This window comes from Platalea leucorodia, assembly GCF_965183815.1.
Source record: "Platalea leucorodia genome assembly, chromosome: Z".
NCBI classification, from domain to species: Eukaryota; Metazoa; Chordata; class Aves; order Pelecaniformes; family Threskiornithidae; genus Platalea; species Platalea leucorodia.
Window position 1 is genome coordinate 74,446,277 of NC_138858.1, and position 25,582 is coordinate 74,471,858.

Genomic DNA, 25,582 nt, shown 5'->3' on the forward strand with positions numbered 1-25,582 from the left:
GAAGAATTTAGTGCTTTCCACACACAACCTAGTAACATTTTCGTGGACATGATTTCTGTTAAGGGAAACAGTGGAGCATACATAATCCCATGATGAGAATTCATCAGCCACTGATAGGGTAGGATTTTTGTAGTGCTGTGCAAATTTACAACATATTGTGTTATTTAATTTAAATAATGCACAGCATGAAATGTTTATTCTCTGTCTTTAATCATAAGACCTTCACTACTAGAACAAAAGTCTGAGATAGCCCCTATCTACCCTATCACCTACTAATTGCCTACATTTACTGATGATAATACTCTTCTGCACGTATATGTAAGAACAAACAAGGCTCTAATGCAATAATTTATTTTTTCAGTCAGACTGGCTGTTAAAACCATTCTTTGTTGCCAGAGTAGGTTAGATGGAACAATACAAAGTCTATGCTCTTCTTTTGTAAGAAGGACGCCAAATATTCCCCTGTAAAGATGGATAGAGCTATAAAGAAAGTGTCAACTTCACCATTGCTTTCTTATCATTCTACACAATCCAATAGAAAATTAAGGCCAGTACCAAATTCCTGAAGATGGGTCAAGAAAAATAACAATCTCTGTACAGTTCTGTGAGAAACAGGAATTATTTCTGTGCAATACTGTAGGTTTCACTCTAACTAGGTTTTATGAGATTTGCACAATTAAAAATAGAGAACAGATATGGAAAAATCTTGCTTGGGAATTTTTTTCCTACAGAGAAGAGCCCTGAAGCTATCTCAAGTGCTTAGAGGCACGATTGGTCACTTTAGGAGCAATTAGATAAGACTTCCAAATTTTAACATAGTATTTTGTCTACTAAGTTTATACATGCATTATGTATGGTATGCAGTCACTGTAAAAATGCAGCACAATGAAAAGGTTCATTTAAAAATTACCTAAAGATGGGAAGATTATACAACATTTGTTGAATTCCCATCTGTCCTGGTTTCAGCTGGGATAGAGTTAATTTTCTTCTTAGTAGCTGGTATAGTGCTGTGTTTTGGATTTAGGAGGAGAATAATGTTGATAACACACTGATGTTTTAGTTGTTGCTAAGTAGTGCTTACACCAGTCAAGGACTTTTCAGCTTCCCATGTTCTGCCCGGCGCACAAGAAGCTGGGAGGGGGCACAGCCAGGACAGCTGACCCACACTGGCCAAAGGGCTATTCCGTACCATATGACATCATGCTCAGTATATAAACTGGGGCGAGCTGGCTGGGGGGAAGTGATCGCTGCTCAGGAACAGGCTGGGCATCAGTCAGTGGGTGGTAAGCAATTGTGTCGTGTATCACTTGCTTTGTATATTATTATTGTATATTATTATTATTATTATTATTATTATTATTATTATTATTATTATTATTATTATTATTATTACTACTACTACTACTACTACTACCACCACCACCATTCTATTTCATTTTACTTCAATTATTAAACTGTTCTTATCTCAACCCACGAGTTTTCTGACTTTCACCCTTCCAATTCTCTCCCCCACCCCACTCGGCGGGGAGTGAGTGAGTGGCTGTGTGGTGCATAGTTGCTGGCTGGGGTTAAACCACGACACCATCTTTAGGATAACTTAAGAGCCTCTATTTGGGTAGATATTTAAAAAGGACAGAGAAATTAATTCCTTAATACTTTAAAAAATGAGGCTTTTTTTTTTTTCTTCCTCTTAAATGTTTATCAGGTTAGGAGTTGCCCAATTTTTAAGGCTAGCTTGTTATATATTTGCTTTTCAGCTCATAATTACTATAAAATGATGGTAAACAGTAACAAACTGACAGGGCCAGACTTGAGCTTAACGCTAATGTATATTTGTTTCCATCTCTTTAGGGACATGAAGCCTTTCAGAAAGACTTTCAAGAGGAAGAGTTAGTAGACTGCCCTGAAGTTGATACGAGCTTCTCTGAGAAAAAGAACAGGGCCTGGACAACCTGTGATAGGGAGCAACTCTTTTCAGGTACCTGCATTAAATCTCAGCCGTGCTTTTCTGCCAGCTGCTGCAGAGCAGATAAGCAGACATGTCCATAGCACTCAAGCAAGTCTTTAATAAAGATAAGACTTTCCGCCCAAAACGCAAGTTTGAACCTGGAACCCAGAGGTTTGAACTTCATAAACGAGCGCAGGCCTCTCTGAACTCAGGCGTGGACTTGAAAGCGGCTGTGCAGTTGCCCAGTGGAGAAGACCAAAATGACTGGGTGGCTGTCCATGTTGTTGACTTCTTCAATAGGATCAACCTCATTTATGGAACTATCTGTGAGTTCTGCACAGAGAGGACCTGCCCAGTGATGTCTGGAGGCCCTAAGTATGAGTACCGGTGGCAGGACGACATGAAGTACAAGAAGCCCACAGCGTTGCCAGCACCCCAATATATGAATCTTCTCATGGACTGGATCGAGGTGCAAATCAACAATGAGGATATATTTCCTACAAGTGTAGGTAAGTGCAAGACAGAAGTCCTAAAGCATAAACTGCCTTTCATTCTGTGTACTAAGCATGTTATCTTCCCACCCTCATTTTTAGGGATTGTGAAATTCAAGCCTTTAAACAGCAGGTGGGGAGGACGAGGGTGTCTTGCAGGAATAGTGTGAAATGTATTAAATGTTAACTGTGGCTGCTAGATATGGTGGGGTTTGTTAGCCTAAAATGTTTGCATTCTAGCCATTTGTCCCTGGTAAGCATCTCAGGTTAATCGCTAAGGGTGGTCAGCATTGCATTATTAGCTTGTTGAAAGCTAATCAAGTTTGCATTGCTTTGCACTTTGCCTAGTGATTTAGGCAGATACAGAATGGATGGAAAGAAAAGCCTAATTAGAGTGGTATCCTCCCTTCGAAGTGTGTACAGCTATGAGTACAAGGCAGTGGAGAGTCATGAATGCAGTGAACTCTGCCCTCCCACCCTCTCCTGACTTCCTGTCCAAAACTGATGAATTGGCAAGTGAATTATTCTCAAAATTACTGTTTCTAAGACTATAGATATAACTAACAGACTTCGCTATGGTTTAACCAGACAGCCCAGATGAGAGAGCTGTTAAGGGCAGCACAATTTTCCTTTTATAATACTATAGTTAGTTTTCCTGAAGAGTGGAGCAAGTAGGTGACAGTATCTTTGCTGGAATAGTTCCCTCTGGACGAGGAGGACTTTGCAGAAGAGTGCATTGTGTAGGGTAGACAGCCTATATCTTTAGCTGTGGCTGCAAGCAATAAGAAAAGACCGGATGTTATACCTTAGAGATGTCAATGTACTTACGTAATTTTTAGCAGTTTTTGTTAATGAGTCCTGATTCACTTCTTGTAAGTGGGAAAGCTGGGAGCTTGCTGTAAGAAATGTGAGATGTTATATATAAGTACTTGGCCCAGATGAGTAACAAGCAAGAACAATGCTCAGATGTTAAAATTAGTTCAGCTGAATATTTTGCAGTTTATATGCAGCTAGGGCCTGTGGCTAATTGGAAGATGATAACATCAAGAGGTTGCATCTGTCAGTATTTCCTGACCTTTGAAATACCTTATTCTTGGACTTGACAGCTACTTGTCTGGACAAACTCGTGCTTTGTTTCCCAGTTTCTATCAGTTTTGTTTTCTACACTAACAGGTAGAAAGAAGGCAGTAACTATATCTTTTAATCTGGACTTTGCCAGCACAGCAAGATGAAGGAGGATTTCAAAGGAAGCAGTACCATATATTTTGTGTAGTGGAAAATGGGTTTGATTTCTCAAGCGTTTGTTGTTTTATGTTTCTTCAGGGTGAATGATTTTTAGAATTGAAGGTGAGTGGAAGGTGCAGTGAAATATGTGATTTTGCTTCCATTGGTATTTCTGCAAGCTTTTGTTACACCAAGTTTCCACTGTATTCCAATACTAGTCTGTGCTCTTGCAGTTTGCAAATGCAGAAAATATGGTCGGTCTGCAAGCATGTGGGGCAGGTAACACACTGGCATGCTGATGGGCTTTACCTAGCCAACAAATAATGTATAACACACAAGCTTTCAGCCCTAGATGCTCCTCCCTTGTGTTTGTAGTAAGATACATCTGGAGGAACTTTTATCTTGAAGGCTTACCTATTATAAGCCTAAGAATGGAATCAATAAACACCCTCAATCTACTGTTTTTCTCCTCCCAGCAGCTCCTGCTGTTGTAGATTAAATCAAATCTGAAGAAACTGAGGAAGGGGAAAGACCTGTGGTCTCTAGAATGGAGCTGGACTCTCATACAAGTCAGAACAGGAATGCTTGATATCTCTGAAAAATATCCATCTCACTCTGAATTGACCCAAAGGAAGGGAAAAAGTCTGCTTGAGCCTTCATGGACTGGTGGACTGTGCCATGGTTGTGTTACAGACCGAGATGACTGGACAGTCCCATAAAGAGATTTTATAGATACCCTTTGGAGCATTATTCCACAGAGCAGCACTTGCATCCATATTCCGCTCTCCCCTCCTTTTGAGCCTTTATTGCAGATACCATAGTGGCCACCTGCACACTTCTTATTATCTTGTTGATTCACCAATTTGTGGTGTGAAACTGTTGATAAAAATTGCTTAGGAGGCCTTAGATCTTACAATTCAGAAACAGATGCACACTGCATTGAATTTGGTGCCTCTTCTTGCAGCAAGTCCCCTCTTAGGCACACAGAACAGTCAAAGGGAAGTTGGGGTTTGTTCCTGGGTAAGTTACTTTTCTTTTAAGGGAATCTTTCTAATTTCTTTGCACATCAATCCCCTGTCTGTAAAATGGAGATGATAATATCTGCCAGCCTGTCTGAGTACTGGTTATGAAGCTGTTGAATGAAATGCAGTCATGTATATTACATGTTTTGCTTTTCACAATTGATCAGAGAGAGAAGCTTTGTTACTGTATTGGGTACTCTTTGTTCCTACCTGTTCAGCAGCCTTTGGTGAGATGCACCATAGGCTTCGTATTGATGCAAACCTCTGTTTTCATTCAGAGAAATTAATGACAGTGAAAATGATGATTGTTCATTCTTCAAAGCAGTTGAAATAGATCTTGAAAGATGATATGCTGAGATGTGAAAACAAAACAGGCTTAGGTATGTCCTTACTAATAGTACAACAGTTTTAAAGCATTGAGTGGCTGTAACTTAAAGAGATTAATTTATGTCTTTGAGTCTTTGTAGCATATGGTCTGCAGAGAATTGTTCTGGAAAAAGTGTATGTCCAGTGGATGGGATTCGGGCTGACCTTTCCATTAGCAAATGAGTTTGGTGAAGAGAGAGAGTGGGATTCATAGGAGCTGTCCACAGAAACTTGAACATATTTTCCTTAGCTTAATCCTATTAAACTGGTCTTCTTTCATTTAACACGTCTCATGCAAACTATCTAAAAAGGGATTTCAAGAACTGTGATTAAGCGCAGCTTTCATTGAGGAGCTACTTTCAAGGAAAATCATTTCAGGATAGGGATAGGCAGGTTTGGTGGGCTTTTTTTTTTTTTTTTTTTTTGTGGTATTGGTGTTCCATGCAGTTGAGTTATAAATTGCTATGAATGTTATATTTAACCCTTTTGGTGTTTACATTGGCATGATGACCTCTGGCCACGCACCAGTCTCTGTACTTCCTGTGGTCTGGTGCTGTTTCTTCTCTGCTTTCTCCAATCATTCTGGTCTATTAATTTGCTGGTAAAGATCCTCTTCCTCCAGCCACTCTCCTACTAATACTAAACTGGCTGGCAGGAGAAAAGGGGGCTGGTATGGGAACAGAAGAGCTGTCAAGAATTGTGTGCAGGTGACAAAAACAGGTGCTGAATATTAGGACCACTTCTTTGTATAGGAAAGCTTTAAGGACTGTCTTTGTAAAATGGCCTCACAGCCTGTAAAGGATTTTAGACATGATTATGTCCTCCTTCTCATTTCCATTATTCTAATTTTCCTTTATCCATTTTGAGTGGATTTAAGGCATGGGAGAGGCTGACAGTTCTGGAAACAAGTTCTGTATGTAACCACAGATACACCCTGACCTGTCTCAGCCCTCACTGAATGGGAATGCAGGAACAGAGCGGAGGAGAGTTCACTCTGTATGCCTGCTCAGGCCACTCTGTTTAACTTATCCATATTAGTCCCCAGCATGAAATTTTATAGTGTGCTGGAGTTTTATTTAGCTGTAAGGTAAACTCTTTTTCCTCAGTAAATACTAGTTGTTCTTCCAGGCACCTAGTAGTCTCGCTTTTTAAACACCTTTCAAGGGATATATTTCCCAGGCTCATACGGACAACCTAAACACTCCGTAGCCTCAAAAGTACCTTCCCCCCCAAACCCTGTACTTTTTTCATCTCTGTGCTTTTTGGTAAACAGGCTGAAGAAATCATTTGGAGCAGGAAGCAGCAGATCCTTGCGACAGCCGCAGTTTTTGGTGAACTGCAATTGTCAGCTTTCACCATATGTGTTTGGGCAGTGTCAGAAAAGGAGCTAAGAAAGCAAGCAGCTCTCTACTGCTGTGCTCCCTTCAGGCCCTGATTCCCAAACAAGACAAATTCAGTTGCTTAGATTTTTTTCTCCTCATCATTGCAGCTGTAATTGGGAGTAATTCTGTCTTGTTTGGATTTTCAGTGAATGTAATGTTTTTTTCTGTTGTAAGAGTTGCTGGGAAAGATATCCAGATATTTAAGGCCACAGGAGATTATTTCATTTATTCTAATCTGACCTCCAGCATAACACAGGCCAGAGAACGTCACCATGTGATTTCTTCATCAGGTCTATAGTTTGAAATGAGAAGACAGCCAGAAGACAGACAGAGAGTTCTGCTAAAATAAACAAGAACATGAACTTCTTTTCTGATTTGACAATGAAAAAGTTTACTCAATGAGGACAGTAAAGCAGTTGAGAGGGGCCCCAGAGACGCTGTGCTGTCTCCATCCTTCCGAGTTTTCAAGATCAGGCTGGATAAAGCCCTAAGGAACCTGATCTGATCTGATCTGATGGCTATATAAAGCAGAAAGCTGGGATGCAGACCTCTCAAAATCTGTGTCAGCTTGAATTATCCTGATTCTTAATTCTAATTTCAGCACTGACAGGCTGCTTCAGGAACAAGAGCTAAATTGATTAGAAACTGATTAAGCAGTTTAAGAAGCTGCAATTTCGCATTTAATGGAAGTACAAAATCACTTTTAAGCTATGAGAGTTTTTGTAGAGGAGGATTTCAAAGGTTATTAAGTTACTGTAATCAAATAGCCTAGTTATGGCTGATCAAAATGAAAACATACTTTTAAAGTGTTTAAAGCCTAGGACTTTGGCCGAAAAATTAATGTATCTTTAGAAATACACTGTCTGGTCCATGCTTAACTTGTAAATTTTGGTAGCTGGCAGCTTCAGAGTTTTTGCACAGAGCATGTGTGTGATGCTACTTCCAGAAAAGGAGCCCAATATGTCACCGTAATGCATCTACAAAAGCAGACCAAGACTCTGGAGGGCTCTCATGGATGTGATTCAGAACAACCACTAAATCAAGACTGAAACTTTTTCAATGTTTTTTTACTAATAGTGTGGTAGAATTTTTCTGGTTCTCTAGCCAGTAATAATAGTTACCACTTGGGGCACTTTTCTGCAGGGGATGGGGAGCAGCTGACTGGTGGGTGTGAACAGAAACTCCTCAACTACTTTTACTGAGCAAAGGCTCTTCACAATACAGCTGTAGAAATGTGGGGAGAGTGTCTGACATCATTGACTTTGTCTTACAACTGTCCCTGTCTTATTGCTCTTCCAAAGTGTGAGGAGATGCCTATGGTGTGGGCAAAGTGATGTCTGCGGGCATTTGCTGTGTATACTTTTTCTTCATTCTTTGCAGCCATTGTAATTGCACCATCTAGGAACCGCCATTGCTTCATGCACACTCACCCTGCAATAAAAAATGTACAATCTCTACAGCTGGTTTTGTTCTTTTATTTTAAGACAAAGCTTTGGCAGCAGCGGAAGGGAGGAGTCAGATCACTACTGTTAACTGATCATTCAGTCCAGAAGTGGTGGATGCATATAGCTGTAGGCTACCAGCTGAAGACTGTTGTAAATTCCAAACAATCCTTTCTGCTTGATCTTTATACCTGTCAGACCAGTGCTGGATTTGGGCTAAAGAAGAATTTTATTTTGTAATGCTTATCTTCTTTTCACTGTTAACTGCCCTTCCTTGGTCCCTCCTTCAGCACGTGGATGTGGTTGCCAAGAGCTTTGAGTTAATCTCTTGAGCAAATGAAATAAAGAAAATTCTGCAAGACATAGACTATTGTATGGCTGTAGCTTTCCTTTATTCTTTAAGCATTGTGAATTCTATGAATGTATGTATGTTACAGCAAAGTTACAGCAGCAGCACAACTGTCCTTTTAGAAAGTTTGGTGTCTTCAAATATGTGTGCCTGGAAAATATCAGGTAGATATTTTACAACTAGATTATATGTCAGAGCTTCCTCCCCCTTCTTCCTGTTCCTGTGGTTCAGGATCTAACAGATGCTTCTATATAAACTAAGCTGGCAGATGAGTCAACCCACAACCTAGTACACTTCAAGAGTACCATCAAACAAGTTTGATAAAAATTGTGTTGGCCCCATCTATATGGCGAGTGATGCAGTTTACTAGGTAGGTATCTATCTGGCCTTCTTAGCATTGCATTACTTTCTTGCTGACTGATTGTACTTTGGAGCAATTTGAATCCCTATTTTTGTCTGTTATCTAAAATACCTTGATTAGTCTAGGCATTCCGCTTATACAAGAATAGGGACTGAAGCTTAGGAGTAGTCAAGACAATCCTCAAGCCCAATCATTGTTGACTGACAGGTGACTGCTCCCAAAGCTACCCTCCCCAGCTGTCTTCCCCAGTGTACCCTCTTGATCTGATGCTAGATGGGCCATTTGAGGAACATATAGGTCTGCTTCCAGCTCAGACATATAAATTAAACCATTCTTCAGTCTAGTTCTAATAATAATAGAAAATACGTGCAGTGGAAAATAAGTGCAAATTCTTTAGCATAATCTGCTTTCTGATGAGAAGGATTTGGCACTGCTGGGATGAAGGAATGCTGCCTCACCTGGAGAATGCATATTAGAAGGCTGATGCCTCATATGCCAGGTTTTCTGTATTCTGACAATCGTTAAGGGCTAAACAGCACTTTTACTAACACATAGAGAGACTGCAGGTCTCAGCAGATCTCTTTTTCCATTCTCCATGCTACAGAAACTTAACAAAACAAACAAACAAACAAACAAACAAACCAGAAAAAAACCCAAAACAAAACTTAAGCAGTAGTTTGAATGGTGGAGGGAAAGCTCCTGGGGAGAAGGATGTGTTAGCTGGCTCTGCAAAGGCTGAAAGGTTTCTATGCTCACTCTGATACTGTTTTGGGAGGAAGAAAGAAGTGGTGTCCCAACTGGGAACTGGAGTGGTCTGTCCTGTAGCTGCCAGGTCCCTTGTTCTCGAGGAATTTAGCTCTCCAGCACATTGTGATTGCATATGCTGTGTGACGTTACTTGAATTAGTCTCTTGGAGGATCTGCAATTCCACAACCACAGCTTCTACCCTAACTGAGCTTGTGACCTCTTCTCTTGAGCTACCTTCACGGCACGGCTGATGTCTACCGCGTGTTAATTCTATGGCATACTGGGGCTGAGCTTGTGCCCAGCTCAAAAGTGTGGGGAATTCGATACCTTGAACATGCTTTGCCCTGGAAAGTGGGTTTATGCAAACTGAGTAGTCTGCATTCTATAGTGTTGTGTGCATTAATTTCCCTGATGAACAAGGAGAATAGCTCCTTATTTGAAACCTTATAAAACAGACTTTGCCTGATATGCTGCAAAGCAGAATATGTGTAGGAGTAGCATTTACAGATCATAATGACTGCTGGTTCATTTTTTGGAATATAAATGAAATAAGATTCACAAGTGTCAGCTTTCTTAGTGGATGGTAGTCCCTACTCCCACAAAGTATTTTCATCCTTAAGGTCAATCTTTTGAGGACAACGCTGGTACTTTTGAGGTACAGTGCTGGGTACATGTTTTATGCAAAATCTAGCCAAGGGAAGAGACTTAGGTCAGTGGGGTCTTCAGCTGCCCCAGACATATGGTAGCAATCATCAGAATAAAGTGTGGTCATAGAGGTATGAAAATAAAATAATTTAGTCCTCTTTAAAGGACAATCTCAGTTTAACTTCACTGTGGAACAGCTGGAGTGCTACAGTAGTGTGGTTCTAAGGGAACTTCTGGAAAGCCTAAAGCAAGGGCAAGGTCTTCACTTCAGCCAGAAGTATATGCACCAAAACTGCCTTTAAGTTTGGCCACCTTCTTTCAAATAGAATTTTGGCCTTCTAAATTCACAGAGAGCATGCAAATAGAGCAAAATTGGAAACCTTAACAGGAAAAAACTCGCTAGTTTCTTTTAAATGAGGTCCTCATGTCTTTTATAGATATTTTTTGAAGGAAAGTCAAATATGTACTTAAAAAATACATGGTTAAAATCCCCTTGTGTTGATAAAAGCTGTGTATGAGCCTTTATATCAAAACAGTGTGGCCAGCAGGACCAGGGAGGTGATCATCCCCCTGTACTTGGCACTGGTGAGGCCACACCTGGAATCCTGTGTTCAGTTTTGGGCCCCTCACTACAAGAAGGACATTTTGGTGCTGTAGCGTGTCCAGAGAAGGGCAACGAAGGTGGTGAAGGGTCTGGAGCACAAGTCTTATGAGGAGCGGCTGAGGGAGCTGGGACTGTTTAGCTTGGAGAAGAGGAGGCTGAGGGGAGACCTTATTGCTCTGTACAACTGCCTGACAGGAGGCTGTAGCGAGGTGGGGGTCGGTGTCTTCTCCCAAGTAACAAGTGATAGGATGAGAGGAAATGGCCTTAAGTTGCACCAGGAAACACTTAGATTGGATATTAGGAAAAATTACTTCACCAAAAGGGTTGTCAAGCATTGGAACAGGTTGCCCAGGGAAGTGGTTGAGTCCCCATCCCTGGAGGAATTTAAAAGACGGGTCGATGTGGTATGTAGGGACATGCTTTAGTGGTGGACTTGGCAGTGATAGGTTAACAGTTGGACTTGATGATCTTAAAGGTCTTTTCCAACCTAAATGATTCTATGATTCTGTACTCTTTAAACACAATAGCAAGAATAACATATTTAGATAATCTAAACCATTTGTAAGCACAGTGTTCATCCTGATATTGCTGCAGAGAAAACCATCAAACTTTCTTATCAGTATTATTTATAACCGTGATTAAGTCACTTGTGTGCTTACCATTAAAGACAACTGTAGTAGTACATTTCTGTGCCTAGTTATGCAGAAGTTCTCTGCCTTGAGGAGCCTACATGCTTGGAGAAACAAAAGTCAGCAAGAGATTATGGGAAGAAAAATTATGCCCAGAGAAAAGCTGTTTAGCACGTCTCCTGCTAGAACTGATTTTTCTGCACCAGATTAGTTTGACCACTGTCTTCAGCTGAACTCTCACTGGTAGTGCTGCACATGACATGAACAGTCTTTGTCTACATGGCTGCATCTTATGGTTTATCTTTTCTTCATCAGTGCGTTTGCATGTGTTTACGTTGGAAAAGGCCATACCAAAAAAGTGAACGCTGGGGATGATGATGGTGGTTCTGAAGGGAGTTTATTTCAAAGTCTCAGAGTGGCTCCCCTTTAACTTTGTGGATGTTGGGTTCACCATTTCTGTGGTATGTGGGCCAGTGTAGTCCCTCATGCAGGAGACTGTCAATAGTTGGTGTCTGAGCTATTCAGTACCTTGAAAAAAACAACTTGAAATCTTGACTCTGATGTGATCTTGAAGAAGGTAGCTGTAGTCCTTCTACTGTACTGATTCTTAAGGACGATGAGAGGCCTGGTACCTTAACAGATAACAGGCATAAAGTAGGAAGGACAACAGGCTCCTTTTTTTTTGAAAAATGGAAGTTGGTGCAACCCTGAATACAAACATATAAGGTTGATTAGGAGGTAGAGGAGAAGAAAAAAGCAGAGGCCAGTCTTTGCACCATTAAGGACATTTTTTTTTTTTTTAAGGACATTTTTTAAGGACATTTTTTTGTTTGTTTTTTTTTGTTTTTTTTTAATAAAAAACACTGGAGAGTACCAGCAAAAACTTTGGGTTTATGTGTAACTCTCTAGTTATATATTAGACAGTGTAATTCAACCACTTCACATTCAGTGATCTTAAAATTAATGGATTAAACCCTGTTTTATTACATAGGTGTGAATCTAATATGATATGAACTGGTATGAACACCAGTTATCAGAATTCCTCCGTGTTCAAGCCAATACAGTTATTTTGCTTAGTAGTCATACTTAGTGGTAATATAAAGCATCCGTCTTGGTTTTACTGATACTTGTGTACTGAGGGTCATGTAGATCTTTGATCAGAACATGTATAACAAGAATGGTCCTTACTTGACCTTGTCTCACCATCATGTAATATACCTCATTGCTTTGTGTCTGCTGCTGATGCCAGCTAGCACCCAACAGTGGTAAAGCAAGAAATACTCCATTAAATGGTTTGGGACTGTACACAAATATTAGTTAGCTATATTGCTATAAAACATGTTTCTTCATTTTATCTTTCTGTAATGAGCAAGGCATTTTTAAATGGATAATTGTTTTCCTGTCAAAAATTGATTTTGAACATAGAATTGTTCATATTAGCCAATTGTGCTGTAATACTCCCAATATATTTTCTGCAATATCCTTGCTAATGGAAACTTCAAAAAGTAAGCAGCACACAAGAAGATTTTGAAGTGTATTTGTGTGTATAGATCCACACTGAGTGGCAGAAAATAGCGTAACTGAAAACACTTGAACAACACAACAAAAATGGATACTTGTCAGCTTATGCCCCATGCTTCAATAGAGTGTATGTGTGCTCTGATTCCAACACTGCCAACTGTTACATGCTGGGGGCCTGCGTGACGTTAGGAAAGCTAAAACAAAAATTAAAATCTTTGGTAGGTTGTTCCTCTCTGTGCTTCTATGGGTCTATCCAAGCAGGGATAAAATGCTTTTATATACCTCTGTTGACGTTCTGGAGAAATCCAAGCAGAAGTCATTAAGTACTGGCTGCTGATGTTCCACAGCTGCAATGCAAACACTTCTATAAATACAACCAATACAAGGCATGTCTGTAGGTAGTGAATGAAGGGGTTTTTTTCCTTGATAATGGTGAGCTGTGTTTTTCAGTCCAGTGGTGCATGCAAGCTTGTCTTTCTATGTGACTTCCTTGCTTGCTCCTAAAACAACTGTCCTGTGGCTGTACATGTGACGTGAACCAACATTCATGGGTTTTAAGCACTAGAACTCCATCAAGTCTCCCATCTGCCTTGAAGGTACCTCTACGCAGTGCTGTTACCCCCACAAAAATCTACTTATTATTTGACTGTTGGAGTTGCACAGATACACAACAGAAGCTGGAATTTCATTGATGTTCTCTTTCATTCTCCTCTTAGCATATGTAGCTGCTGGCATAATTGTTTGTCTTTGTTTTCTCGTAAGCTGGACAGTTTTGACAGGAACCCATCAGCCAACGCAGTCCAAGAACTGTTTGCAGTGAAACAGGAAACAAAACGTGCATCCTCCATATGCCTTTTGGCATTTGAAGCCAAACGATGAAGGCCAATCTTATCAATGTAGTTGTGACAGGGCAAGCGCTTGTTCTGCAAAGAGACATGATGAGTCACAGAAGTAATATGAAATAGTTATCTTCAGTCTTACCTTCTACCAGCCACATGGACAGAACCGCATAAGCTGTCTTGATTAGAGCAACAAACTTCCCTTCTTACCCATTGGTGGTTAATGTAGCTTCCATGTGCCTAAGCAGTGCACTGTGAGATGCCAGACTGTTGTTATGCTGTAACTCATATTAACGACAGGGTCCCCAGAGAAAGGCTCTGCAGCCAGACAGCCATTCTTGGGTTGAATTGTAAGCTCTGTATCACAGGGATGAACAACTCTTACAGTAAAAAATCTTTGGCTATAGTAGGCACTGTGCCAAAAAACTCACACGTGCAGCATATGGACTGTGGAAATATCAAATAATTTTCAGTGTTTGACACTGCTCGTACAAGACCTAAAGTCTTATGATTACACATTTATCCTCGAAGAATTGTATTCAAATAGAGAAAACCACAAAGCCAAGGTCTAAATTGTTCCATTTTCCCTGAAGACTGGCACAAGACACTCTCCAGCAGATGATGCATCACAGTAGTTGGTGCCTCCACATGCAAACGGATATAGGAATTTCCTAAAACACAGATCTCTGTGGTGTTTCCTGAGTCTCCCTTTTCAAAAGTTATGCTTTACTTAGAAAATCCTCTGAGCCATGCTTAGAATCCTTGGAATAGGGGGTAAATGTAGGCCGTGGTACCTGGTGGGTGACTGTTTTGTATGACTGAGCAAAAAAATCCACTTACAGTGAAGTCAGAGATTAGAAAAGACCTGACAAATGCTCAGAGCATCTCAGCAACACAGTACGGGGTGAAGCAGGCTTTACCGACAGTGCTGACACAGAGGATTTTTTTTCTTCTTTCCATCTCAGTGAGTCACATGTCTGAGGAACACCAGGGGGGCTGTGCCCTTTCATATGCCTGAAAATATACAGTGGAAACTTGTATTTCCTTCTCATAACATGAATCAGTGGTGCTTTGACTCATGAGAAACAAAAGGAAGGTTGCCGAGACATCTGGAATCAGAGATGATCAAGAAGGGAATAATTAAAGTCTGTTAATAGTTGGAAGGGGAAAGAGAGGACAATGAACAGCTTGTCTTTGGAAGACAGAACTCTCATCTGGATATGGAAAGAAGTACCTTTTCTTTTAAGAAGTGCATGTTCAGCTGAACTGAGAAACATTATAGTTTACCAATAGAGGTATACTGTCAACATTAGCATGGTGAAATAATGGTAATTATTGTTTGTACAGTATCAGCTCTAATCAGCCTTAATAGAAAGAACTCAGCCCTCTAATAGACAAAACCCTAAAGCTTGAAGCTGTAATATTTAGCAACGGAGACACTTCCAAACCACATGCTAGATGATAACAGACCTTTCAGAAAAGTGCCAGTGAATATTTGGGCATTAAAACAATACATCTGTTTAGAATTTATGTCCTTTAAAATTAGTTGCATACCATGGCTGCCTTTCTCTTGGAGTTCTATGGCTTGGTTTTGGTATTTTTTTTTAAAGATCTAATTGTTGAAGAGCTGTAAAAAGCAAGGTAAATGTTACTATTTCATTTGTCAAATAAGAGACCAAAGCTCAGGTAATCAAAGTAGTCTACATAATGTACGAGTAGCTATTCAGATAGGAAATTCTGAGTAGAAGTGATTTATCTTGGATTACACAGGGGTTCATCAGTGGATCCAGAAACAGGTCGTGTCAGTGATTCCAAGAACGCTCTTGATCTGTTCCTAAATACCTAGCTTTGTGTATGCATTTGGAGTAAAGGAAATGAAAACTGAAAAACTTTAGAAAGACTCCAGTCCCATGCATTGCTAGCCCTCCAGGAGAATGCTTGACAGAGTTTCTGGATTGCAGATCAAACAGGGAAAGGTTCTGCCTATGTGTTTGTTTACTCAGGACCTGCAAGATTACTGTCTTTTAAATATTTGGTTCCAGATCCATGGCTTTTGAGCACATGGTTTGCAGAAGAAAGGCTGTGAAGTTCAAAGCAAGGGTCCATCCAGCCCAATAGAGGATGTCCAGGGGAGAAGAGTGTAAGAAAAGGGGAAGGTGCTATTTCCCAGCTTCCAGCAATCCACATGGTAGAGATTGTCTCAGAGGTGTCAGAACATCCTTTGATCCAGGGGATTCTGTCAAGAATGAAGATCTCACAAATGGCAGTCCCACTGCCATTTCATGGTGACTCTCTATTCTGCTCATTTCAGTTTTCTACTGGTTGGGGCTGCATTGAGAATTTTCCTGGTGAAGAAAAGAGCAGTTGGAAGGTTTGGGCCAAAAATACATCCTTCTGTTCTCCTTTGAAGTGAAAATAAGGGATCTAAAACTTTATGCCCATTTTGTCTTTCATTTACACCTGCAGTTCTTTTAAATACTTTATAAATTGTCTGTGGACAGGCATATTTTAAAAACTCTTTATGTCACAGTAGCCATTACATCCAGACCCAGAATTTTTGAATAAAAATCAGTGCTCATTTTAGTATTCAGGTTGTCTTGTAACTTGAGCTAGTTGATTATCAGTTAACTTAACAGTATATATTTTTGCTGCAGAGATCAGAAACATCTGTAACTGTCCCAAGGCACAGCAACAGCTGTCAATAAACTAAAAAAAAAATGATACAGTAATTTAATTGCCTTCTGAGAAACCAACAGCAGCAAAAGAGAGGAAAAAACACAGAACTGAAGCTTACTGATGCAAAGAAATCAATGTTATTCACTCATGTGGACATTTGCCACCAGGATTGTGATAAAGTTTTAGTTTTGCATAGTCTATGCCTCCTGCAGACAACTGGGTTGCAGGACACTGAGGACTTCATTTCGAAGCTGCAGCTGCTTGCACATTAGCTGAGAAGCTTTACAGTAAAGCAAGTGATGATGTAAATATTCAAGATGAAAAAATTGTCACATGGAATGTAGCCTTCAGCTAAAATGAAGGATTTCCTTGTTATCTCTCCTGTCATCTGCCCAAGCTTATCCTAACATGTCTCCTATTGTGAGGGCTCAGCTGCTAACACACACAAAACTTCTTTTCATTCCATTTAAAAAATTTCTTAACAGTTCCTCTTTAAATAAAATTTTAAAAACTGTCCATTCTCAGAGTAAATGCTGGTGACAATGACACCTTCCTTGATTTTTTGAGCAGGCTTTTCTTTATGTGAGTTTTTATAGGGATAATTTGCAAAAGATGTGTTTGTTGTATCAGAATCTTGTTTTGTTGATAGTACAATTTCCCCTGACTTTTTATCATCAGGTTGGGTTTTGCAAATATGGAGGGAACAGACTGAGGCTCTGACAAATGTCATTGACTTGCAGTGAGATTTCTGAATCTAAAATCTGAATCTTTTATAAAAGCTTTCTAAAGCAGACTGATTCTATATAGCATAACTGGGAGCATTAAGCTAATAATTGCTGTCACTGGAAGTAGTTCAGAGTGTGTAGGCCAAAATAAAGAAACAGATAAAAAAGCCCAGTTCTTTTCACCAGCTGCAGTCTGTATTCACTGCTTAGCCAAAGCTGTCCTAAAGGTCTGGGATAACTTCTCCAACAGGTGGGAATCCTCAGACATACACGAATACCACTGTAGTGCACCAAACCCAGTTTAGGGGCAATGTAGCATGAGAAAACAAAACTGGATTTCTGCTTTGGCAAAGAGTTCTGTGCCAGCCAGCTGCAGAGATCCTGCAAAAAATTAGAGCCACCTTTAAAAGCTATTTCATCTCTTGCTTTGTCCTGCAATCAAACCCACAAAAGGTCGGCTGAAATAGCAACAGCTAATGAACTGTACCTGCCTTTCAACATCGTGAGGATGTGTAGCTATGGAGGCAACACATGCAGTTAGAGGTCTCATGAAAGCACTGTTCCTTCAGAGAATTCAGAATCCCCATTTTTTCTAATAGCTTGGCTTTTGGAGTCTTACATTTTCAAAGTGAGCAACTCCTTTTCAGTCTTGTTACATGTTACATATTGTGATGATGTAAACTGTCACCTGCTAAATTTCTGGTCTCAGACTACTAGACATTTACAAACTTTTCCAGTGATAACTAACTTTCACTCTTCTTCCAGCAATGAGAAAACAAACTGTCCAGTGTCAGAGTCATATTCTACCTTCACTGAGGAACACGAAAACCTTGTTGAGCACGTACCTAAGTTATCTGCACCCCTGAATCTGTTCCCAGTCTCCAGGCTGTGCTGTTGGTCTAAAGTGGAAGTGTACATGCATTCCTCTCCTGCTCTTGGGGAAGGAATTGCTCTCTGAACCTGTCAGGATGCCTATATTCAGTACTGTTTGGTTTAGGACTGGTACCATAAGTTACTCTGTCAAAGTATTCCTACAACTGTTGGATTACAACTCCAGATGAGAGTTGTACAGTACAACTCCAGTACAGCTTCTGGTTGGCAGATGGGAAGAGGTCTCCTCACCTCTTAATGTGGTCATGTTTAAATAGTTCCCTAGCAGCTTCAGTGTAAAGGTGTTCCTTAAAGGCCGTGAGTGCAGCATGGTAGGACAGTGAGCACTCTGGACTGATCCTGGCACTTGGAGCTGTACTGGACAGAATTACAGAATCACAGAATAATTTAGGCTAGAAGAGACGTCTTGAGATCATCTAGTCCAACCTCCCTGCTCAAAGCAGTGCCATGTAGAGCACATTGTCCAGTCCATGGATGGAGACTCCACAACCATTCTGGGCAATCTGTGGCAGTGTTTGACTATTCTCATAGCAAAAAAGTGTTTTCTTGTGGTCAGATGGTATTTAATGTCTTTTAATTTGTGCCCGTTGCCTCTTGTCCTGTCAGTGGGCACTACAGAGAAGAGTCTTCCCCCTCATCTTCATTCCCTCCCATCAGGTATTCATACAAACAGGTAAGATCCCCTGAGTCTTCTCCAGAGTGAAGAGTCCTACCTCTCAGCCTTTCCTCATATGAGAGATGTTCCAGTCCCTTCATCATCTTTGTGGCACTGCGCTGGACTCAGTTCAGTTAAGTCCGTGTCTTTCTTCCACTGGGGAGCACAGAACTGGACCCAGCACTCCAGGTGCGGCCTAACCAGGGCCGAGTAGAGGGAAAGGTCACCTCTTTTGACCTGCTGCCAATGATATTCCTGGATTCCAGGATACTGTTGCCCTTTTTTGCCATGAGGGTGTATTGTTGGCTCACAGTCAGCTTGGTCTGCCAGAACCCAAAGGTCCTTCTCAGCAAAGCTCCTTTCCAGCCACTCAGCCCCCAGAGTGTACTGGTCCCTGGGTTGTTCATCCCCGGGTGCCGGACTGCGCATTTACCCTTGTTGAACTTCATGAGATTCCTCTCAGCCTATTTTTCCAGCCTGTAGAGGTTTCACTGAACAGCGGCACACTCATCTGGTGTATCAGCCACTCCTCCCAGTTTTGTATCATCTGCAAACTTCCTGAGGGTGCACTCTGACCCATCATCCAGATCATAAATGAAAATACTGAACAGTATTGGCCCCTGTATTAAGCCCCGAGGTACACAGCTAGTGCCTTGCATCCAACTGGACTTTGTGCTGCTGATAATAACCCTCTGCGCCCAGTAGTTCAGCCCGTTTTCAATCCACATTATTGTCTGCTTATCTAACCCATACTTTGTCAGCTTGTCTATGATGACATTATGCGATACAGTGGCTTCACTGGAGTCAAGGTAAAGAACATCAACTGCTCTCCCCATTGTCTGCCTAGCTAGTGACCTCATCGTAAAGGCCATCAGGTTGGACAAGTGAGTTTTCTCCTTGTGAATCCATGCTGACTACTCTCAATCAGCTTCTTGTCCTTCATGTATTTGGAAATGCCCTCCAGGAGGATTTTCTCCCAACACCTTCCCAGGGACCAAGGTAAGGCTGACTCGCCTGGAGTTCCCCACATCTTCCCATTTGCCCTTCTTGAAGATAGGAGTGATATTTGCTTTCTCCCAGTTGCCAGGAACGTCCCCCAGTCACCATGACCTTTCAAAGGTAATTGAGAGTGGCCTTGTAGTGACAGACAGTTCCCTCAGCACTTGTGGGTGCATCCCTTTAGGCCCCATGGACTTATGTATGTCCAGTTTGTTTAACTTTTCCCTATCCTAGCCCTCCTCCACTGAGGGTAATTCCTTTTTCCACAATTTCCCTCTGGTCTCAGGGGCCTTGGACTTCTGAAGGCCGATCTTACTAGTAAAGACTGAGCCCAAGAAGGCATTGAGTACCTTGTCCTTTTCTGTATCATTTGTCACCAGTTCCCATGCCCCATTCAGCAGCAGACCCACATTTTCCCTAGTTTTTCTTTTGCTGTTTATGTATTTGTAAAATTCTGTATTGTTGCTGTTCACATACCTTGCCAGATTAAACTCCAGTTAGGAGCAACTTGCTCATTCATGCAGGCCTCCTGCAACATTTGCTTGATTTCCCACTTGTCAGGACAGACCTTTCTTGAGCTCAGAGGAGGTGATCCTTGATTATCAGCCAGCCCTACTGGACCCCTCTTCTCTCCAGGATTGTATCCCATGGACTTTCTTGTAATCCAGGGCTGTGGTCTTGATTTTGCCCTGGTATCTCCTCTTAGGATCCTGACCTCCACCATCTCATGGTCACTGCATCCAAGGCTGCCTCTGACTTTCACGTCCCCCACCAGTTCTTCCTTCTTCAGTAAGTATCAGGTCCAGCAGAGCATCTTTCCTTGTTGGCTCCTCCACTACTTGTGCCAGGATGCTGCAGTGCACTCAGAACTCTCTTAGATTGCTTGAGCCCTGCTGGACTGTCCTTCCAGTGGATATTGGGGGGGTGTTAAAGATCCCGTTGAGGACCAGAGCCTGTGAATGTTCTTCCACTTGTTTGCAGAAGGCCTTATCTACTTCTTTTTCCGAGCAGGCAGTCTATAGCAGATACCCACCACAACAGTGCCCATATTGGTCTGCCTGCTAATCTTGATGCAGAAGCTCTTGACTGACTCCTGGCCTGTCCCAAGGCAGAGCTCTTTGCATTCCAAATGCTCTCACACAGCAGGTCGCTCTCCTCCTCGCCTTCCCTGCCCCTCCTTCCTTAAAAGCCCGCATCCCTCCATTGCAGTCTTCCAGTCATATCCACCAATGTTTATTAATGTGGTCACTTAGAACAAGTATTACAATTTCCGATGTGCTTATAACTACCTTTTAAATGGAATTTTGTGATATAACCATAGATGGCAAATTAGCCTGAAAGAGACCCTGCCAAAATGTTCCTTGATGTAACCGGTGGATGGCAGCCCCCCTCTTTCAAAACCCCGTGTGATGGCGTAGCTGACAGTGATTCAGAAGTGCTGGGAGCAGTGCTGGGAGACACTGGCAGGTGACTCTCTGGGGAGGGACAACAGAAGGTGCGGCAAGCAGAATTAGTATCTATAAAACCTCCCGGAATGTAGCTAGTTACACACCCTTACTTGTTCAGAAAATATTTCTTGGATGATAGACCAGTGTCTTGTACGCAAAGAGAAAAAGACAGGATGGAAACATAGACTATGAATCAAATGACAGATAAAGTTTTAATGATTTAAAACTGAAAATTGTCTTCACAGTAGCGTGGCTGATTACAAAAAGTATAGGATATTGAAGATCAGGCTTACTAGTTACAGATTAATTTGACTTTTTTTTCCTTCAGTAATTATAATGAAAATTCATATAAAACTGTATTTTGATTTTCATAATATTTTTCTTCTTGAATAAAATGGCAGTGAACAATGTCTTTCTCTTGTTTATATTTTGGCTCTGTTTGGTGCTACGTGTCCCCAGCATTTTCCTCTATAATGTCTACATTCATCTGGTCTAGATTTAATCACCCAGATAGGAATTCAAAGCTGTGAACTTCCACCACCAATCCTGTTCCCCTGGGACTGAAGTTTTGACTTATAACCTATTTGTCAGAATATGATCCCAAAAAGGCAAATAGTTTGTCTTCCCGTGTGAACTTCCAATACCCTTTGCTGAGCAAAATGGACACTGCTTTCTTTTTTAAACTTTCTATTGTTAATTCCTGGTCACTGAGACAGACAAAGAAATGAGTGTGAGGACTCTCAGCTGCAGACTCCAGCCACTAATTCAACCAGCCAGCCTCTGCTGGCTTTGGCAGATGGTTCTTTCTTAGCATGACATCTTTAATGCCCGCTTCCCCTTGTTGGCTAGGGACAAGCTGTAAAATTATTTAATGGTACTTAGAGATACCTATTAAACTTTCCATCTGCGTACCACATTTGAACTCCACACACTGCCTTGTTACTAACATGGTTTTCCCAAGAGAGACAGCCACAAACCTTCCAATTTATATATCTCAGTTGTTTTTGAATATCATCTGCATTTTGAATTGGTTTTTTTTTTCTTAAAAATTTTTTTGAAGCAGAAGCGCAAATCTCTCTGAATGCTTACTTTTAGCTTTGATGGTCTCAAAGGAAAAAGAAGAGCTTGGAGTAGCTTTTAAAATCTCAGAAATTATTAATGATTTGAGCATGTCAGTGTGTGAATGCCAGAAATGAGACATTCTTTGACAGAAGCTTGCTTTCTGGATGCTCGGAATGTATAAGAGGCAGCATGTGATTCAGGGCAATGGACAATCTCTGAACCTAAGGCCATACTTAGCATGAGCTTCCAGCAGTGTGGTGAAACTTTACTGCCTGAAGAATAAAGTAAAAAGCAGTAGGAAAGTTGTAAGAGTTTTCTGTGAGCTGGAAAGTGGGAGGAGCTGTTTACAAAAGTCTTACACACTGAGGGCACCAGATTAGTCCTCAGTGATGCCATACACCTGTGCACTAAGTTGAAATAGCAGAAAATGGTTAAAATGACATAGTTGACTGACTATGAATAACTGCCTAAGAAAGTCAAGCAGGCCAAGGGATTATTAGTGGGTGAGCTAACAGAATAAGAAACAGCAAGCCAGAGACAGCTGAAGTAGATTTTACTCCAGCTTCAGTGGCAACCAAAACTGGTCTTTTCTTCCCAGAAAGATCTAACCATTCCGGTTAATGAGGTGTTGCTGCACGGAATGGGACAACTAACTTTCCTACTGTTGCTTTACTTTAGGACTTAGGTATTCCGTGTTACCCTGTTGATCTGCCTTGCTGGTGTTTTGTTTTGTCTCTTGAATCAATTGGCCCAAACATTATTTTTATTAATGAAGTCCATCTCCTTGATTACCTTTTGTGTGTGTATTCATCTCCCTCTCCTCACACCGTGTATTTTGTTCATGTGAGCCTTTCCCAACTGTAGGACTACATTTTGACAACAGTCTGGATAACGGGTCATGATAACATGGGTATGGCTGTGGCCAACAGAAAGGGTTTCAAAAAACTATGTCTATTTTCAGTAGACCCATCATCATAAAGTCATTTTCTTGTGGACATTAGTTTCTCTTTCCCTGGAAAATTTGTTTCAGGGTGACTTGATGTGCTTTGACTCACTTCCAGTGCCTTGTCACATAAGCTGTCTCAGTTTACCTCCTAATACATAGAGGGTTTTTCTGTTTTCTTTTAAGAACCAACACAATTGAAGAACACTGTATATAAAGGGTTTTCCCTGTCTAGCCCTTGTTCTTTATCCAGTTTTTATGAATCCCCTTGAAAAAAGTGGTCTCTTGATTGTAATACAATTATGATGTTTGCATACTAAAAGCTGCTTTGCAATGTTGAGATTGCAGGTGATAAATGCATAAAATATTGGCTAGAAAAGGAAGCAAAGGGTAAGAGTAAATAGTCAAATTCTTCCATTGTGGAACTGAAGCAGGTCAACAGTGGAGTTCTGCAGCCTGACATGCTGGGACTTCAATTGTTTAACACAGTCATAGGTAAGCTGGAAAAAAGAGTGAGCAACGAGGTGATAACATTTGCTGATGTTATGAAGTTATTCATGGTAACAGGACAGGAACTGACTTTGAAGGACTGCCGAAGGCAATACTGTAAGACAGTAACTGAGCAATAAAAAAGCAGATATAATTCAGTGTAGAAAAGTAAGAAGTGATGCATGTGGGACAACCATCCTGGTTTCTGTGTAAAATGGTCATCTCTGAGGTGACTGTTACCATGCAGATTAAGAAAGACAGTTCAGTGCCAACCAAATGGTAAGAATTACTAGGAAATAAATTGGGAGCAAAACAAAAAGCATAGTTATGCAACTGTGTAAATCCCTGCTTCTCCCACACCTCTTTGCAGTTCTCTCATCACAGAGAATGTAATGTTAAAACTGGAAAAGTTTCAGAGAGGGCAATGAGGATGAGCAAAGGTATAGAAACGCCTCTGAATTAAGAAAAGAGGAGTTGACTTAGACACATCTCCATAGAAAAGAGGCGAGCTGATGAGCAGGATATGGTACGAGTATTGCAGGCAGGGTTTGCCTGTTTACTGCCTCTTCCAACCCAAGAACTCACCAGTGAGAGTGAGGCATACAAGAAACACAGTGGCTGGCAGACTGTGGAGCACCGTGTCAAAGGAAGCTGTAAGTGGAAGAACTACAGACAGATTTAAGGGGTAGCTGGAGAGCAGTTTGAAAAGAGATCCATTGCAGGCTACCGAATAGACAACCTACAGTAGGCTCACCAGATTGCTTGAGCAGAAAGTGATGAAAGGCAAGAAGGGTGTTAGGAGAAAGCATCATATATAGCATACTGGCCTGAAGCAGAACAGTTGTTTTCCTGTTACTTATGAAGTAAATTGCTTATTCTTCATTAAGTCCTTTGGATGTAATGTATTCGCCTCTACATCCAATTTGGCTTGGACAAGCAGGTAGAAACAAATGGATGCAACATACCGCAAGCTGCTCCTGTTCTGAGTTGTCCATTGTGTGCTTCTGACACAGAGTGCCTTGTGACCTGCTTGTGAACCAGTACCCAAACTGCTGCACTTTTCAGCACATTACAGTAAACCAGCTCTGATTTAACTTTTAGAAGTATATCAGACATACATATCATAATAATAGCAAAGTATGTCAAGGGAGCGGGGTGACAGGCTGAAGTGGTAACAGCTAGTTGATTTGCTGTGGCCCATGGTCTGTGTGTCTGAGCTGTAAGTTTCAGAGAAGACAGACATATCTGTGGATGGTAGGCTGAAAATCTCCATTATGTTTGGCAGTGTAGTAAGATCTTTTGAGTTACTAATGTAGTGCTACATTGAGCACTGAGTGCAACAGGCTTTTCCCCCCCCCTCTCTTACTAGCTTTGTTACTAATACTCATCTTAGATTTTCAAGGCAAGTAATAGAAAGATAAGAAATTTTGTAACACTGCAGTGAGAAATGTTTGTTACACTAGGGCATCCCATATAACTTGTACTTGTCACCTCATGTTGTGTCACCTCATTATTTTAAGAAGCTTTACCACTTTACAAGGGTAGGTGTTTAGCAGCCATCACATAGTGCAGCAGCTCCTCTAGTTTTACAGGAACAAAGCAACCAACTTGTTTAAGAATGCTTTGGAATTCTTGAAGTACACCTTGCTCCTTTGAAGTATTCAATCAGGCAGCACATTTTGCCACTATAAAGGACCAGCAATAATAACCACAGGATGGGGGTTTTTTTGGTGCTTGGACAAGTCCCAGGAATCATAGGGAATTCTGGCCATAATTTTCCTGGGCTTCCATGCATACTAATTTTGTCGTTGCAGCAGAAAGAACTGTCCTTAGGCATTTGATGCAGCATGCAAAAGGGAGTCTTTGTAAAGCTTTATGCAGAAAGTCTCCATGCACAATAATTTTTCCATTTCTTCCTGGGGCTTGTATTTTTGTGGGGAACTACAATTGTCCTTTCTGCAAATACTGTGATGGAGCAACCTCATTGTTTTCCTTTCCAGTTCTGAGCAGTGTGCATTTATCTACATGAATGGCCCAGAAGTGAGAAACCCTTGATTTTCAGTATATTGTAGTAGAAAGAAGTTAAAACTTCATGGCAATTTCAATATGCACTTCTTGTTTCTA

The 25,582-nt window shown here is 41.0% G+C and overlaps 1 protein-coding gene across 1 annotated transcript in view; it reads left to right on the forward strand.

The window, feature by feature from the left end:
* Positions 1 to 2,039: 2,039 nt before the first annotated feature.
* MOB3B (MOB kinase activator 3B) overlaps positions 2,040 to 25,582 on the forward strand; it is a gene marked incomplete at both ends in the record, with an annotated part of 81,454 nt that continues 57,911 nt past the window's right edge. Inside the window, 1 exon segment of the mRNA XM_082336228.1 lies at positions 2,040 to 2,457. Within this exon segment, the coding sequence (XP_082192354.1) occupies positions 2,040 to 2,457 (418 nt within the window).